Here is a 15,786-nt window from a genome sequence, read left to right on the forward strand (position 1 = left end):
ATATTTCCAGGAAAGAGCTTAAAAATGAAAATTTCATTTAAATAATGTTGAGTAGCTCAATGTAGTCAAGAAATGGAAATCTAATTTGAGAAAGTCATTTATTGCTTTGGGTAGAGTATCAGTATACTAGCCATTGTCTGCATAAATCTAGAGAGATCAATGGAAAATAAGCCGAAAGAACAGATGGAAAAATTTAATTTATTTTTTCCCTCAGCAGAATTAACTTCCTGATGATGTTTCTGTTTAGGAAGAAATTAAAATAAGTTTGTATTTCTTGAGCTCATACCTACTTGATCAGGATGGGGAATGCAGCTGATATCAGATTTCAATTGAATGGGTTAACACAAATATGTTCTTTTCTAATGAAAACTGCTTCTACTTACAAAACAAAAAGGACCTATAGTGGTCACTTGGTTGGGTTTCTTTTGTACTGAAACGGATAGTTTGGTAAAGGACTTAGGACTGTGAGAACAATGCGGTAATCTTAAGGCACTGGCTTTCTCCTTTTGGATAAAGGAAATTTGAGGCTATAAACTGATGCTGTTTCTTAAGTATCAGGATAGAAAAAGCAAATCATTAAATAGATTAGAACCTTCTTAATGGATAACTAGGAGGAGGAAGTGTGCCCAGTAGAACTTCTGGCCTAAAGACCTAGACCAATATGTTTTTACTTTCCTTTCACCTACCCCAGAGACTTTAGCCCAGGAAAGATTATTCTCCTTTAACAACTAAAGGCATCTTTTGTTCCTCCTCTTTCTTCAGGGTGTCTTCCACCTGCGGAGATCTCCCATGGTAAAAGCAACAGGACAAAGGACCATTTTTCCTTTGGAGAGGCTGTGTCTTATGTTTGTGAACCTGGCTACTCTCTCATTGGAACTGCTTCCATTAAGTGTATAGCGCCTGGGAAATGGAACTATGCAACTCCCAAGTGTGAAGGTGCTTAGAGCTAGAATCTCTCTTGGAAATTTCTTCTCTTTGTTTCTCACATGCTGGCCTCATCCCTTTCTTGTTCTCCTAGTGAAATCATGTGGGGTCTTCTTGGATCAACTTCCTAATGGCCGTGTTATATCTCCCCATCAACCTCGGCTTGGGACAAAGGTTTCCTTTGTTTGTAATGAGGGGTAAGTGTGAGATAGCTCTCCTAGAGTCCTAGATATAATGCCTGGACATGGCAGTTTGTGAGCTTTGCAAAGCAGTTGACAATGAAGATTCTCCCTCTTCTTTTCTTCCCCTTTCTGTCCTTGGGAAAGAAAATAACTTCTGTTGTCTGCTAGCCACTACTATCTAACTTCTCTTCAGTGCTGTCTAACTTTGCTTCAGTGCCTTTTGAAGTATATTGAAGACTAAAATCAGCTATTTTCCTAAACATACTTTATTTTGTCAAGTCAAACTGGCAGTTATTCTGTCTACTATTACAGTAGTTTGGGGAAAGGTATATCAAAGGGGATGTTAGAATAAATTACTCATATTAGTAGTAATAAAAGGGCTGTAGTGGGGCAGGGGAGTTGTTGAAAGGTGTACTTCAGGTATCTGGGGACTGAAGAATACAGATATTTATAGCTGTGTGAAAACTACTGCTTTTTCATGGACGTTGCACCCTTCTTATTTGCTGTGGTTTGTCCTTCGTTCTCGAAGAGTACCATGACATCAGGAAGATGATGCCATGACTTACAAGTAAATTGGATTTAAGTGAGGGAAGGCTGTGCAAAGTCACCAGCTTCACCCTCTCCTCTGGTGCCATCTGGGTCCAGTGGTCATGTACAGAACAGGACAGCTGGAGATGGCCAGGCTGCTATTGGGTAGTGCTTTGCAGTCAGGCAAAGAGCAAAGGGAGGTGAAGGATGGATCAGTGGTTATAAGACATTGTGACCTGCTGGAATGATTTGTACTTCTGCTAGTTATTAAATTCAGGACTTAATCTTCCTTCTTCTTGACCTCTCTGTAGCCTTTGACACTGTCCCTCACCCTCTTCTCCTTGATACTCTCTTCTAAGTTCTGTAACACTGCTCTCCTGGTTTTCTTCCTCTCTGTATGACAACTCCTCTGTCTCTTTTCCTGGATTTTCATCTGTGGCACACCCAGTAACTTTTCCCTTTGTCTTTTATTTAGCACAGGATGTTACTTGAAAACCATGGATTTAAGAAACATCTCTGTGTAGATGATTTTCAGATCTATAGCCCTAACCTCTTACCTGATCCCCGTTCTTCAATCTCCAGCTCCCTATTGGACATCTCAAAACAGATGTCTATTCTATAGTTGTGTTAAATTCAGCATGCCCCAAACTGAACTCAATATTTTTTCCTGCAATCCTTCATATCTTCTAAACTTCTCTATCACTGTTGAGGGCACCACCAAGTTCCCAGTGACCCAGTCACTCAACCTAGGTGTCTTTCTCAATTCCTCACTTTCATGTCCCTCACATTCAATCATTTGTCCAGTCCTGTTGTTTCTACCTTCCTAGCATCTCTTCCATTCACCCACTTCCCTCCTTTGACACTGGTACCACCATAATCCAGGCCCTTGATGCTTCTTGACATTGCAATACACTTCTAGTTGGTGTCCCTGCCTCAAGTCTCTCTGCACTCCAGTTCATCCTCAGCTATCAAAAGTGATGTTTCTAAAGTTCAGTCTGATCATATCGCACTCTGTCACACTTTCTCTCTCTCTCTCTCTCTCTCTCTCTCTCTCTCTCTCTCTCTCTCTCTCACACACACACACACACACACACACACACACACACACACACACACAAACACATACATCTCAGTAAACTCCGGTGGTTCCCTCTTACTTCTAGGATCCAATATAAATATAAGATCCTCTGTTTGGATTGTAAAGCCATTCATTACCTGCCCCCGCCACCCTACCTTTCCAGTCTTCTTATGCCTTCTACCCCACCACGTAATCTGTGATCCAGTGACATTGGCCTCCTTGCTGTTCCTTGCACATGAACCCACCATCTCCTGACTCAGAGCATTTCTACTCTCCCTCCCCACCTCTGCCTCCTGGCTTCTCTGACTTACTCAAGACTCTGCTAAAGTGCCCCCTTCTGCCAGAAACCCTTCCCAATCCCTTTTAATGCTAGGGCAGGCCCCAGGTTCCCCACCCCTGTGCTAATGCATTCCATTTGAGATTACCTCCAATTTGCTTTGTATATCTTGTTCATATATAGTCATTTGCTTATTGTCTCTCCCAATTTGAATGTGAGCGTCTTGAGGGGAGGGACTGATTGATTATACCATGCTTTTGTGTCTTCAATACTTACCACTGTGCCTGGCATGCAGTAGAAGCTCAGTAAATTCTTGTTGACTAACTTCCTGACACAATTGAACTGAATACAGGAATTAGCAAACGTATTTGATTAATATTCTCTGTGAAGAGAGAGGACATTGAAGAGAAGACTCTGCTTCTCTGTGGCTAAGGTTTGATCTTGTGACCTCTATGTAATTCCCTTGTTCTCTAGGTTCTGGTTAAATGGCAGCTCTTCTAGTACATGTGTCGCAGGTGCAGCAACAGTCTTTTGGAGTAATAAGATGCCTGTCTGTCAACGTGAGTAGAAACACAAATCAGCCCTCCAGATTCTTTTCCTTGTTTTTGAGAGGCACATTTTTACTCCATGCACGTCTGTTGTCTAATGTATCACCCATTCATAATCTCTTTGGTTTTTAATGTGCAAATAATTGTGTCACTCTTCATTTGGCAAACTAAGACTATTGTGGAAAAGTTGTCCTAAGGTGATGTGATATGCTGAGATCCTGTAGCTGCATTTATGGGGCAGCTCAGCTCCCTTGCCTTTGAAGCAACAGCTACTCATGAAACAGGGAATCTGGCTGTAACCATGAGACACTGGGAGTTGCCTACAATTTTTAACTGATTTAGGAAAGGAGTAAGATATACAGAGAAAGTGGTAAACTATGGCTGTCCAGTGGGAGAGCAGATAGACAGAAGACATGAGGTCACTGCCAGGAATTGCTGGTCAGCTTACGTGTTATTCCATAAGCAACTGCTTGATCTACTTTGATCCTGTAGCATTCTCGATTAACAGAATAGTAAGTAAATGGAAACTGATTTTAGATGATTTTGTTTCTCATGGAGTAATTTTTGTTTGAAATTTTAAAAAAATAATTTTTGCAGTCTCAGATTTATCTTACAAATTCTGGCCTTAATTCTAACTTGTAATGTTCTATGATGATTAGCTTTTTAGGAAACTGAGTTAGAGGCAAGCCCTTTGGTAGTTGAGAATCAAGAATACAGGGAAGAGAAGGGTGAGGCAGAGAGCTGGGAGACATATGCAAACTAGAAACTCAAGCTTCTTCCTTAGAGGCCATATGACTTGCACTTGGACCTTGATCCACACTTGTACATTGACTAACATAGATGATGATTTCATATCAAAATCTATTAAGTATTAAGACAGTTGATAGTTGTAGATCAGTTTTCAGGACAGTTTTAATTTTAGGTCTAGATTTTCAAGTTAGGTTTCTTTTGGGGCGGCAAAATTTAGATTATGGCAAAACTTTAATCTGATACACTTAACTTATGTCTCTTGTTTTTCATTAACCTCTCTAGAGATTATTTGTGGTCCTCCTCCTCCTATCATCAATGGTAGACTTCCATTCCTTTCTCAGAATAAATTTCCACATGGGATTGCAATGAGTTATACCTGTTCCAAGATGTTCCGTATGATTGGAGCCAAAACTACTCGTTGTACGAGTGGAAATCAAGCGAATGGAGTCTGGAGTGTACCTGCCCCTCGGTGTGAGGCTTATAATAAAGCTGCTCTTTGTTCTGAGCCAAAAGTCCTAGGGAGACATCTAAAGTTGAAGTCCCGACCTCCATTTCGACATGGTGACATCTTGAGATTTGCCTGTGATACCAACTTTACCATAAAAGGTTCTGACATTCTATGGTGCCAAGCAGATAGTACATGGGGACCATCACCACTGCCAATGTGTGAGAGTGGTGAGTGAGAGCTATTGCTTAGTCCTTGTGAATTAATGGCTGTTTATCCAAAATTTCTTACTTTTTCAGGCATTCTTTGCTGAAATTCAGTGTCTTTGTCATGTGACTATACAAACTAGTGGTCTTTATCTTGTGTATATGTTTGTGTATAAATATTTCTCATTAGATTGTCCATCACCTTCCATGATCCCTAATGGGCAGCATAAAGAAAGCTACAGTGGCCCAGTTGCTCCTGGGCTGTCTGTGACTTATAGCTGTGAACCTGGCTACTTGCTTATTGGAGAAAAGACCATTCACTGTTTGTCTTCAGGAGTCTGGAATGCCACTGCTCCCAAGTGTAAAGGTATAAAATGGTCCAATCCTATTTCTTCAATTTCACCTGTGGCATTACTTGCCAGGTACTTAGGTCATTACTTTCTTGTTCATTTAGAGGCACTGTGTGATCCTTTAATAAAATTCCCCAATGGGCAGGTAGAGGAGCCTTCACATCTTCGGATTGGGGCAGTCATGACCTTTTCCTGTAATAAGGGGTGAGTGTGATGTTGCCCTGTGATTCAGAATCCTTGGCTGAATTACATATGAATTGCATATGAACTATGTGTGCTCACTGCAAAATGAGTTCTTGCAAAGACTTGTTTTGTGTTTTTGTGATTTCATGTAGTCTTTTCCATTGGATAACCCATTCTAGCATCCCTATGCTTTAATCATAAATCTTTTCCCATCTACTGGTTCCTTTTCTGCAGCCTCTTAATACCCAAATCTTCCTATCTCCCCCAAAAGTATTAGAACCTGTTACTTCTTCAGTTTATTAACCTATATTTCTCCTTTGTCCATCAAATTTCTTGAAAAATCCATCTACACTTAATGCCTCCCCTTGCTTTTTCACTCTCTTCCTAACACCTTGCAATCTGGCTTCTGACCTTGTCACTCAACTAAAATTACTCTCTCCATGGTTAGTAGACATCCTAATCACAAAATCTAATGTCATTTTCTTGGTTTTTCTTTTTTCCTTGATCTCTGTGCTGCATCTGGCACAGTTGACCACCTTCTTCTCTGGTATAATCTCTCTTCTTTGGAGTTCTAGGACATTGTTGTGTTTTCCTCCTACTTGTACAACCACCCTCTGTCTCCTTCACTGATTCTTATCACACCCAGTTACTGTGGATATACTGCAATGGTCTGTTCTGGGCCTTCTTTTCATTTCTCTCCACATTCTCTTAGTGTCCTTTCTATACAGATGACTGCTAGATCAATATATCCAACCCTAGTCTCTCTTCTAGGCTCTAGTCATTTAAAACTGAACATATCCAAAACAGAGCTCATCTGCCTCCTACTCCCAGATCCACCTCTTTTCCAAACTTCCCTCAACATACTCCAGTGACTCCCTATTGTCTTGAGAACTAAATGGAAACCACTTTGTTGGACATTTAAAGATCTTTACAATATGGCTGCTTCCTACCTTTCCATATTTCTTATATTTCACTTCCATCTTCTTACTATGTTATGTGACCATATTAGCTTACTTGCTACTCCTCTCAATGAAACTCCATCTCCTATTTCCTTGCCTTTGTGCTGGCACTAGCTGCATATTTAACTTTTAAAATCAAATTTTCATGTGCCTCCCTGTACCTGAAAAGCAACCAGCACTTCTTGCAACTCTGCTGCTTGGAATCCTTGGTTTCCTTTAAGACTCGGCTCAAGTGCCACCTTCTTCATGAAGCTTTCCCTTGCCCTCATACCCATCCCAAATGCTGGGGAACCCTTTCCTACGATGACTTCATATTTGCTTTGTAAATGTTTATGTGTAGATGTTATGTTACCCCAACCCATTAGAATGTAAGCTCCACGAAGGCAGGGACTTTTCCACTTTTGTCTCTGTATTGCCAAAGCTTTGCACAGTGAAGAAGCACTGAATAAATGCTTGGTGATTGAGTGTCTGAATATCAGCCTTCCTGACATGAAGAAAGAGACGAAAAAAAGATGCTTTCTAATGATTTACTTGGATTGGGGCCATTCACACTCCCCTTGGAAGGTGCTTTTGTGCTCCTTTAAGTGCTCACTGTGTACGTCTGAGAGGGAAAAGCTGGTGGTCATTATGGATAACTTTCTGTCTCTAGGTACCATTTACAGGGCCAAGCTTCCAGTAAGTGTGTGCTTTCTACAGAGGGTGCTGTCTGGACTAAAATTCCAACCTGCGTAGGTGAGTAGGGTAACAACTCTAATTTTAGATATTTTCCTTAAGCTGGAAGAGACATAATAAGGCATCTAGTCCAATCTGGTTTTGAATGACAATGCCATCTACAGCATAAACATCAAATAATCGTTGAAAACTTGACCCATTCTGCTTTTGAATACTTCTAATTGCCAGGAATTATTTCCTTAACCCTAAATCTAATAAATTTATTAGTGAATTTTTACAATTTAAAAATGAAGAAAAAAACATGGATGCAGTTACAGTATTTTTACTGTAATGAGCAAGGGCAGAGTTCAGAAAAATGGTGGTTCATTATTGGTGCCACCCATATATACACATTATCCTCCTTACTTCATGCCCTTGCCTTCATGCTTCCTTATTTCCTATACATATTTTCGGAAAAGTTTCTACTAAAATGCTGCTTGTATGTGTGGTCTGTCTTCTACATTTTATTTATTAGCAAGAAAGGATATGTGGAAGTATCCTATCCCTATTTATTTTATTTCTGCTATATGTCTCCTCTGTCCAAGTCTCACCTGATCCTTTCATTGTTTTTCTATTTATACCACATTTTCTTCCTTTTCTCTTTCTCTCTATTTCTTTTTCATAAGATGGGGACATATTTTTTGAGCTGCTTTTGCCTTCCTGTGGCCAGCCTATTTCCCTCCAGCATATGGTATCACTCCCTTGGCCATCTGTTTCTTTCAGAGATCTCATGGACTTTTATACATGGCGTTTCTCTCTCTCTTTCTCAAGTTCAATGAATACCTTCCCCTAAATCCTATCTTTATGTGAGGGCCTTATATAAGAATTGGGTTTCATTTACTAGTTAATCTACCCTAGCTCCTAGGTCACATCCTGGAAGATAAAAAAATTTTAGATATTTTTGTACGACTATTGAGTTGTACCATGCATATCTCTTTCATAAGACTGTATCTTTCAAAAGTAAGCCCATTGTGATTTAGCATTTTAAGATAAAAATTTATACTACAGAGATAAATGTATATAATGTAAAATTAAATGTACTTAATTAGTGACCATCAGAAATATGTAGAAGGAATTCTTTAGTGTGCTTAAAGGCTGTCAATTTGAACTTAAAGCATATATAAATGATGTAATGAAGAAAGATTAAGACATTCTATTGCTGCTGTTTAATAAAGATTGAAATCTTACTCTAGCTGAAAGTAGGTTTAAGAATGATGTTAGAGGTTTTCCAAGTAATATGTCGACAGTAGAGTCTGCTCCTCTCTTCTCCATAGAAGTGGTTTGCCCTCCTCCTCCTGTGATTGAAAATGGAAAATATACAGGTAGTTCTGCAGATGCTGTTCCATACGGAACCAAAGTAACTTATGAATGCAACGCTGACTCAGAAAGAGGAGTGAAATTCAACCTCATTGGAGAAAGCACCATCCACTGTAAAAGTGACCAAGAAGGCAAGGGGATTTGGAGTGCAGCTGCCCCTCGGTGTGAGCTTTCTGCCTCCTCTATTCAGTGCCTCCATCCCAGAGTACCAAATGGCTACAACATATTTGGACAGGGACCCCCATATTTCTATAATGACATTGTGGTATTTCGTTGTGACATTGGCTTCACCCTGAAGGGCAGCAGGCAGATCCGCTGTAGTGCCAATGCAACCTGGGATCCTGAAGCACCAATCTGTGAAAAGGGTGAGTGAGATTATCAAAAGGCAAGCAGAAGTTTTACTTCTCTCTTTCGGGAGAATATATTTGGGGGAAAGGAGATCATTGAAATGGAAAGGGGCCTTCATGGTTTCCCCATTTTCATCAGCCATTCCTGTGACCTGCTGCATGACTCAAAAATGTGGTGCTTTGATGGCTGTGTGGAATTCTCCAACTTGGGGAATCCAGTAAAACAAGTGCATTCTCTGGCACCTATTCATCTAATGGTCATTGGAAACAATATCCAAAGTATAAGCTTAGTATAGCTTTTCTTTGGAATCCTGTGACAAGGATCTCTTCACTTATAGCATATAGAGAAGGAAGCCTAAGAACAGAAAGCATCAGAGGCCACTTTTTGAAAGTACCAGTATCACTAGGGAAGCAAGAGGATCCACTTAGTGTGGTGAGGCCCTTTTGCTGCCATGGTTTCTCCCTGGTCAGTTGGAGCTCTGTGTTAGGCTGTTCCATTTCTTTCTGCTGGTGTTTGATGTGGGAAACTCTTTCTTCAGCGTGCCAGCCCCTTCCTGAGATCCCCCATGGGCAGCACACAGGCAGCACTGTGGGACTTTTGGAACCTGGGACATCTATAACCTACAGTTGTGATCTCGGCTATTCACTAGTAGGAGAAGAGACCATTCACTGTACTGCTGAAGGAGTCTGGAAGCCTCTTGTACCTCACTGTAAAGGTGCTTGTGGTGTTGACTTTGTTCTGTGGTTGTTTCTCAGAGTCCCAGGCCCACACATCCCCAGCCATAATGAAAGCTGCCATTCATCAGTTTGTCTAATACTTTACATTGTCATTTCATGAGTTTGCATCCCAAAGCTTCAGAATAGAAAGGCCCCTTTGTGAACCCTGGGACCTATCAAAGGGATCATCAAATAGGCAAAGGCTGCGAATGTCTGCAAATGCAGCACAGCCACCATATACCCTGTTGGCAATGGGAAAACTCGCAATGACAGTCACTAGAACCTGGTACCTAGTCCCCACGTGCAGAGAACCTTGCACTAGTCAGCAGCCCCTGATCATTATCCCACTGGGTATAATCATTTAGTGTTGATGCAGCCATTACGGTACAGCAGGTTGGGATCCTGAGGATTACTTTACAATGCAGTGTTTCCTATGTGTAATTTTAGTTTACCTGAATGCACTCATTCACTTTTATGCACACTAGTCATAGGAATTGCAAGGGCAAGTTGTCCTCCAGCTTCATTTAGACCTAGTCTTTCCTGCAGAAACTGTCCTTGGGTTAGTATGCAAGAATCCTGTAGTCTCCATCTCTCTTCTCTCTAGCAATCCTGTGCCCTCCTCCTCCTGTGATTGAAAATGGGAAATATACAGGTAGTTCTGCAGAAGATGTTCCATACGGAACCAAAGTAACTTATGAATGCAACGCTGACCCAGAAAGAGGAGTGAAATTCAACCTCATTGGAGAGAGCACCATCCACTGTAAAAGTGACCAAGAAAGCAAGGGGATTTGGAGTGCAGCTGCCCCTCGGTGTGAGCTTTCTGCCTCCTCTATTCAGTGCCTCCATCCCAGAGTTCCAAATGGCTACAAGATATCTGGACAGGGACCCCCATATTTTTATAATGACACTGTGGTATTTCGTTGTGACATTGGCTTCACCCTGAAGGGCAGCAGGCAGATCCGCTGTAGTGCCAATGCAACCTGGGATCCTGAAGCACCAATCTGTGAAAAGGGTGAGTGAGATCACCAAAAGGCAAGCAGAAGTTTTACTTCTCTCTCTTGCGAGAATCTATCTGGGGGAAAGGAGATCATTGAAATGGAAAGGAGCCTTCATGGTTTCACCATTTTCATTAGCCATTCCTGTGACCTGCTGCATGACTCAAAAATGTGGTGCTTTGATGGCTGTGTGGAATTCTCCAGCTTGGAGAATCCCGTAAAACAAGTGCATTCTCTGGTCCCTGTTCATCTAATGGTCATAGTAAACAGTATGCAAAGTATAAGCTTAGTATAGCTTTTCTTTTGAATCCTGTGACAAGGATCTCTTGATTTATACTATAAAGAGAAGGAAGGTTAAGAACAGAAAGCAGCAGAGGCCACTTTGTGAAAGTAGCAGTATCTCTAGCGAAGCAAGAGGATCCACTTGGTGTGGAGAGGCCCTTTTGCTGCCATGGTTTCTGCCTGGTCAGTTGGTGCTCTGTGTTAGGCTGTTCCATTTCTTTCTGCTGGTGTTTGATGTGGGAAACTCTTTCTTCAGCATGCCAGCCCCTTCCTGAGATCCCCCACGGGCAGCACACAGGCAGCACTGTGGGAACTTTGGAACCTGGGACATCTGTAACCTACAGTTGTGACCTCGGCTATTCACTAATAGGAGAAGAGACCATTCGCTGTACTGCTGAAGGAGTCTGGAAGCCTCTTGTACCTCACTGTAAAGGTGCTTGTGGTGTTGACTTTGTTCTGTGGTTGTTTCTCAGAGTCCCAAGCCTACATGTTCCCAGCCATAATGATGGCTGTCATTTGTCAGCATTTTAAAGTTTGTTTAAAATTTTATACTCTCATTTGATGAGTTTAGCATCCCAAAGCTTCAGAATAGAAAGGCCCCTTTGTGAACCCTGGGACCTATCAAAGGGATCATCAAATAGGCACAAGGCTGCAGAGGTCTGCAAATGCAGCACAGCCACCATATACCCTGTTGGCGATGGGAAAACTCGCAACGACAGTCACTAGAACCTAGTCCCTACATGCAGAGAACCTTGCACTAGTCAGCAGCTCCTGATCATTATCCCACTGGGTATAATCATTTAGTGTTGATGCAGCCATTAGAGTACAGCAGGTTGGGATCCTGAAGATTACTTTACAATGCAATGTTTCCTATGTGTAATTTTAGTTTACCTGAATGCACTCATTCACTTTTATGCACACTAGTCATAGGAACTGCAAGGGCAAGTTGTCCTCCAGCTTCATTCAGACCTAGTCTTTCCTGCAGAAACTGTCCTTGGGTTAGTATGCAAGAATCCTGTAGTCTCCATCTCTCTTCTCTCTAGCAATCCTGTGCCCTCCTCCTCCTGTGATTGAAAATGGGAAATATACAGGTAGTTCTGCAGAAGATGTTCCATACGGAACCAAAGTAACTTATGAATGCAACGCTGACCCAGAAAGAGGAGTGAAATTCAACCTCATTGGAGAAAGCACCATCCACTGTAAAAGTGACCAAGAAGGCAAGGGGATTTGGAGTGCAGCTGCCCCTCAGTGTGAGCTTTCTGCCTCCTCTATTCAGTGCCTCCATCCCAGAGTTCCAAATGGCTACAAGATATCTGGACAGGGACCCCCATATTTTTATAATGACACTGTGGTATTTCGTTGTGACATTGGCTTCACCCTGAAGGGCAGCAGGCAGATCCGCTGTAGTGCCAATGCAACCTGGGATCCTGAAGCACCAATCTGTGAAAAGGGTGAGTGAGATTATTAAAAGGCAAGCAGAAGTTTTACTTCTCTCTTTTGGGAGAATCTATCTGGGGGAAAGGAGATCATTGAAATGGAAAGGGGCCTTCATGTTTTCCCCATTTTCATCAGCCATTCCTGTAACTTGCTGCATGACTCAAAAATGTGGTGCTTTGATGGCTGTGTGGAATTCTCCAGCTTGGAGAATCCCGTAAAACAAGTGCATTCTCTGGTCCCTGTTCATCTAATGGTCATAGTAAACAGTATGCAAAGTATAAGCTTAGCATAGCTTTTCTTTGGAATCCTGTGACAAGGATCTCTTGATTTATACTATATAGAGAAGGAAGGCTAAGAACAGAAAGCATCACTTTCTGAAAGTAGCAGTATCTCTAGGGAAGCAAGAGGATCCACTTAGTGTGGTGAGGCCCTTTTGCTGCCATGGTTTCACCCTGGTCAGTTGGAGCTCTGTGTTAGGCTGTTCCATTTCTTTCTGCTGGTGTTTGATGTGGGAAACTCTTTCTTCAGCGTGCCAGCCCCTTCCTGAGATCCCCCACGGGCAGCACACAGGCAGCACTGTGGGACTTTTGGAACCTGGGACATCTATAACCTACAGTTGTGATCTCGGCTATTCACTAGTAGGAGAAGAGACCATTCACTGTACTGCTGAAGGAGTCTGGAAGCCTCTTGTACCTCACTGTAAAGGTGCTTGTGGTGTTGACTTTGTTCTGTGGTTGTTTCTCAGAGTCCCAGGCCCACACATCCCCAGCCATAATGAAAGCTGCCATTCGTCAGTTTGTCTAATACTTTACATTGTCATTTCATGAGTTTGCATCCCAAAGCTTCAGAATAGAAAGGCCCCTTTGTGAACCCTGGGACCTATCAAAGGGATCATCAAATAGGCACAAGGCTGCAGATGTCTGCAAATGCAGCACAGCCACCATATACCCTGTTGGCAATGGGAAAACTCGCAACGACAGTCACTAGAACCTGGTACCTAGTCCCCACGTGCAGAGAACCTTGCACTAGTCAGCAGCTCCTGATCATTATCCCACTGGGTATAATCATTTAGTGTTGATGCAGCCATTAGAGTACAGCAGGTTGGGATCCTGAAGATTACTTTACAATGCAATGTTTCCTATGTGTAATTTTATTTTACCTGAATGCACTCATTCACTTTTATGCACACTAGTCATAGGAATTGCAAGGGCAAGTTGTCCTCCAGCTTCATTCAGACCTAGTCTTTCCTGCAGAAACTGTCCTTGGGTTAGTATGCAAGAATCCTGTAGTCTCCATCTCTCTTCTCTCTAGCAATCCTGTGCCCTCCTCCTCCTGTGATTGAAAATGGGAAATATACAGGTAGTTCTGCAGAAGATGTTCCACACGGAACCAAAGTAACTTATGAATGCAACGCTGACCCAGAAAGAGGAGTGAAATTCAACCTCATTGGAGAAAGCACCATCCACTGTAAAAGTGACCAAGAAGGCAAGGGGATTTGGAGTGCAGCTGCCCCTCGGTGTGAGCTTTCTGCCTCCTCTATTCAGTGCCTCCATCCCAGAGTTCCAAATGGCTACAAGATATCTGGACAGGGACCCCCATATTTTTATAATGACACTGTGGTATTTCGTTGTGACATTGGCTTCACCCTGAAGGGCAGCAGGCAGATCCGCTGTAACGCCAATGCAACCTGGGATCCTGAAGCACCAATCTGTGAAAAGGGTGAGTGAGATCACCAAAAGGCAAGCAGAAGTTTTACTTCTCTCTTTTGGGAGAATCTATCTGGGGGAAGGAGATCATTGAAATGGAAAGGGGCCTTCATGTTTTCCCCATTTTCATCAGCCATTCCTGTAACTTGCTGCATGACTCAAAATTGTGGTGCTTTGATGGCTGTGTGGAATTCTCCAGCTTGGAGAATCCCGTAAAACAAGTGCATTCTCTGGTCCCTGTTCATCTAATGGTCATAGTAAACAGTATGCAAAGTATAAGCTTAGCATAGCTTTTCTTTTGAATCCTGTGACAAGGATCTCTTGATTTATACTATATAGAGAAGGAAGGCTAAGAACAGAAAGCATCACTTTCTGAAAGTAGCAGTATCTCTAGGGAAGCAAGAGGATCCACTTGGTGTGGTGAGGCCCTTTTGCTGCCATGGTTTCTCCCTGGTCAGTTGGAGCTCTGTGTTAGGCTGTTCCATTTCTTTCTGCTGGTGTTTGATGTGGGAAACTCTTTCTTCAGCGTGCCAGCCCCTTCCTGAGATCCCCCACGGGCAGCACACAGGCAGCACTGTGGGACTTTTGGAACCTGGGACATCTATAACCTACAGTTGTGATCTCGGCTATTCACTAGTAGGAGAAGAGACCATTCACTGTACTGCTGAAGGAGTCTGGAAGCCTCTTGTACCTCACTGTAAAGGTGCTTGTGGTGTTGACTTTGTTCTGTGGTTGTTTCTCAGAGTCCCAGGCCCACACATCCCCAGCCATAATGAAAGCTGCCATTCGTCAGTTTGTCTAATACTTTACATTGTCATTTCATGAGTTTGCATCCCAAAGCTTCAGAATAGAAAGGCCCCTTTGTGAACCCTGGGACCTATCAAAGGGATCATCAAATAGGCACAAGGCTGCAGAGGTCTGCAAATGCAGCACAGCCACCATATACCCTGTTGGCAATGGGAAAACTCGCAACGACAGTCACTAGAACCTAGTACCTAGTCCCCACGTGCAGAGAACCTTGCACTAGTCAGCAGCTCCTGATCATTATCCCACTGGGTATAATCATTTAGTGTTGATGCAGCCATTAGAGTACAGCAGGTTGGGATCCTGAAGATTACTTTACAATGCAATGTTTCCTATGTGTAATTTTAGTTTACCTGAATGCACTCATTCACTTTTATGCACACTAGTCATAGGAACTGCAAGGGCAAGTTGTCCTCCAGCTTCATTCAGACCTAGTCTTTCCTGCAGAAACTGTCCTTGGGTTAGTATGCAAGAATCCTGTAGTCTCCATCTCTCTTCTCTCTAGCAATCCTGTGCCCTCCTCCTCCTGTGATTGAAAATGGGAAATATACAGGTAGTTCTGCAGAAGATGTTCCATACGGAACCAAAGTAACTTATGAATGCAACGCTGACCCAGAAAGAGGAGTGAAATTCAACCTCATTGGAGAAAGCACCATCCACTGTAAAAGTGACCAAGAAGGCAAGGGGATTTGGAGTGCAGCTGCCCCTCGGTGTGAGCTTTCTGCCTCCTCTATTCAGTGCCTCCATCCCAGAGTTCCAAATGGCTACAAGATATCTGGACAGGGACCCCCATATTTTTATAATGACACTGTGGTATTTCGTTGTGACATTGGCTTCACCCTGAAGGGCAGCAGGCAGATCCGCTGTAACGCCAATGCAACCTGGGATCCTGAAGCACCAATCTGTGAAAAGGGTGAGTGAGATCACCAAAAGGCAAGCAGAAGTTTTACTTCTCTCTTTTGGGAGAATCTATCTGGGGGAAGGAGATCATTGAAATGGAAAGGGGCCTTCATGTTTTCCCCATTTTCATCAGCCATTCC

The 15,786-nt window shown here is 42.6% G+C and overlaps 1 protein-coding gene across 11 annotated transcripts in view; it reads left to right on the forward strand.

The window, feature by feature from the left end:
* LOC118846649 (complement receptor type 2-like) overlaps positions 1-15,786 on the forward strand; it is a 50,975-nt gene that overhangs the window by 12,248 nt on the left and 22,941 nt on the right. For 5 of the 11 annotated variants that reach the window (XM_036755405.1, XM_036755407.1, XM_036755410.1 and 2 more), the window contains 16 exons: positions 763-936; positions 1,019-1,121; positions 3,464-3,549; positions 4,570-4,962; positions 5,129-5,305; positions 5,393-5,492; positions 7,080-7,162; positions 8,416-8,823; positions 9,345-9,521; positions 10,127-10,534; positions 11,056-11,232; positions 11,843-12,250; positions 12,765-12,941; positions 13,548-13,955; positions 14,469-14,645; positions 15,252-15,659. In XM_036755405.1, the coding sequence (XP_036611300.1) occupies positions 763-936; positions 1,019-1,121; positions 3,464-3,549; positions 4,570-4,962; positions 5,129-5,305; positions 5,393-5,492; positions 7,080-7,162; positions 8,416-8,823; positions 9,345-9,521; positions 10,127-10,534; positions 11,056-11,232; positions 11,843-12,250; positions 12,765-12,941; positions 13,548-13,955; positions 14,469-14,645; positions 15,252-15,659 (3,864 nt within the window). The remainder of the gene's footprint in view (positions 1-762; positions 937-1,018; positions 1,122-3,463; positions 3,550-4,569; positions 4,963-5,128; positions 5,306-5,392; positions 5,493-7,079; positions 7,163-8,415; positions 8,824-9,344; positions 9,522-10,126; positions 10,535-11,055; positions 11,233-11,842; positions 12,251-12,764; positions 12,942-13,547; positions 13,956-14,468; positions 14,646-15,251; positions 15,660-15,786) is intronic. The other 6 variants (XM_036755409.1, XM_036755408.1, XM_036755406.1 and 3 more) reach the window with 6 other exon arrangements.

This window comes from Trichosurus vulpecula, chromosome 4 (genome assembly GCF_011100635.1).
Source record: "Trichosurus vulpecula isolate mTriVul1 chromosome 4, mTriVul1.pri, whole genome shotgun sequence".
In the NCBI taxonomy this organism is placed as follows: Eukaryota; Metazoa; Chordata; class Mammalia; order Diprotodontia; family Phalangeridae; genus Trichosurus; species Trichosurus vulpecula.